The sequence below is a fragment of the Drosophila bipectinata genome, chromosome 4 (genome assembly GCF_030179905.1).
Source record: "Drosophila bipectinata strain 14024-0381.07 chromosome 4, DbipHiC1v2, whole genome shotgun sequence".
Taxonomy (NCBI): Eukaryota; Metazoa; Arthropoda; class Insecta; order Diptera; family Drosophilidae; genus Drosophila; species Drosophila bipectinata.
In genome coordinates, this window is record NC_091740.1 from 5,889,160 (window position 1) to 5,890,685 (window position 1,526).

At 51.0% G+C, this 1,526-nt stretch overlaps 1 protein-coding gene across 1 annotated transcript; it reads right to left on the reverse strand.

Moving 5' to 3' along the window:
• Positions 1 to 361: 361 nt before the first annotated feature.
• LOC122322122 (spidroin-1-like) lies at positions 362 to 1,267 on the reverse strand. Its single transcript, XM_043213563.2, has 2 exons — positions 1,225 to 1,267; positions 362 to 1,185 (listed from the first exon to the last, which is right to left on the reverse strand). The coding sequence occupies exons 1-2, from the start codon at positions 1,265 to 1,267 to the stop codon at positions 362 to 364; spliced, it is 867 nt and encodes a 288-aa protein (XP_043069498.2).
• Positions 1,268 to 1,526: the final 259 nt, after the last annotated feature.

Genomic DNA, 1,526 nt, shown 5'->3' on the forward strand with positions numbered 1-1,526 from the left:
TAATACTAATTTTTTTTTGAATACTAACTTTGCTAACCCTTTTATAAAAATTTCCCCCCCCCCCCCCCTTTTTTTTTTTTAATTCTGTATTCCTATCCTATATATATTCATATTATTATTATTTTTTTTTTATTTCATTTTTTTTTTTTTTTTTTTTTTTTTTTTTTTAAATACTAACTTTTTTTTTTTTTTTGGTCTAAATACTAACTTTTGTTCCCCCCCCTTTTTTTTTCAATCCGATATATTTCTTGTTCATTTTTTTTTATTTCGTCATACTTATTTATATATTTATTCAGTTTTTTTTTTTTTTTGTGTTTTTTATTATTTCTTTATTTTTTTTTTATTTTTTTTTCAACTCCTCCTAACCACTCTTACTCCTCTGCCGTCTCCTCGCACCCGGAAGCATGTGGCACCCACCTGTGCCAGGATGCACCACCTTCCGGGTTTTCCTCGCCGTTTCGTTAACTCCGCCTTCACTCTTGCGGCAAGCTCCGGCGGCCAACTGTCCTCCGGCACCTCTCGCCCGCCTCCGACCGATGCCTGCCGCTCCAGCACCGGCCTTGCCGGCCGTTTTTCTGGGCATGATATCTGCCGGGCCAGCGCAGGCCTCCGCGGCTCCGGCCACACCCACGGCCCCTTCTCCACCGGCTGCTCCTCTCTCCGCTCCTGTGAACACGGTGTCGGGGGCACCGCGGGCCACGGCGTCGCCTCCCGGACCCTCCTCCAACTCGGGGCCGCCCTGCATGGCTTCTCCTCCGGCCTCTCCGGTCTGGGGCGTGGCGTCGGCGGTATCTTCGCCTTCCATTTTCTTGCCTGTCGCACCCTTCCGGCGGCGGCCCTTCTCCTCGCAGTTTCCACTATTTTCCGGGTCCGCCGCTGCCGTGCCGTTTTCGCTCTCGCCCTGACCATTGCCCTCATGCGTCCATCGATGCGCCGCTGCCTGGCCTCCTTCGTGCTCCTCCTTCACATTTGGGCAATAACCCTGACGCGGGCCCTCGCCATGTCTTCCGTAGACTTCACCACTCCACTCGCAGGTGCAGGCCCAGCTCCTCGCTCCTGCGCCGCCGCTCCACCTCGAAGGACCCGACCGGGATGCATCCACCTCCTCCTGCTGCCCGCCGGACCATCCACTCTGCCCTTGCCTTCTTGGCGTTCCATGAAGGATCGCCGACGATCTCAATGTCGCTGTCGTCGGAAGACACAATCATTGATGCGCTTGATGACATTGTTGCGGCTGCGTGTTGATTTCGAATAGGCCATCTCCCATGTCTCCACTTATATAGCGCATTCATATCCCGTTGCTGGAAATGTCCCGCTACTGCTCCCGTTGCTTGCTCTCCTCCTCTTTGGGGGGTTTTTGTTTTTTTTTTTTTTGTGTGCCCGTTATGCGGACACAATGTATTTGTCCGTTTTCGTTATTCCTTTGTTGTTTCTCCCGTGTCTTGAGCCTTTAGCTCGCTCACATGGGCTCTCTTCTCCCTCCTTGTCCTGCCGTGTCGTAACGTGACAATTACTGGAGAAACGAA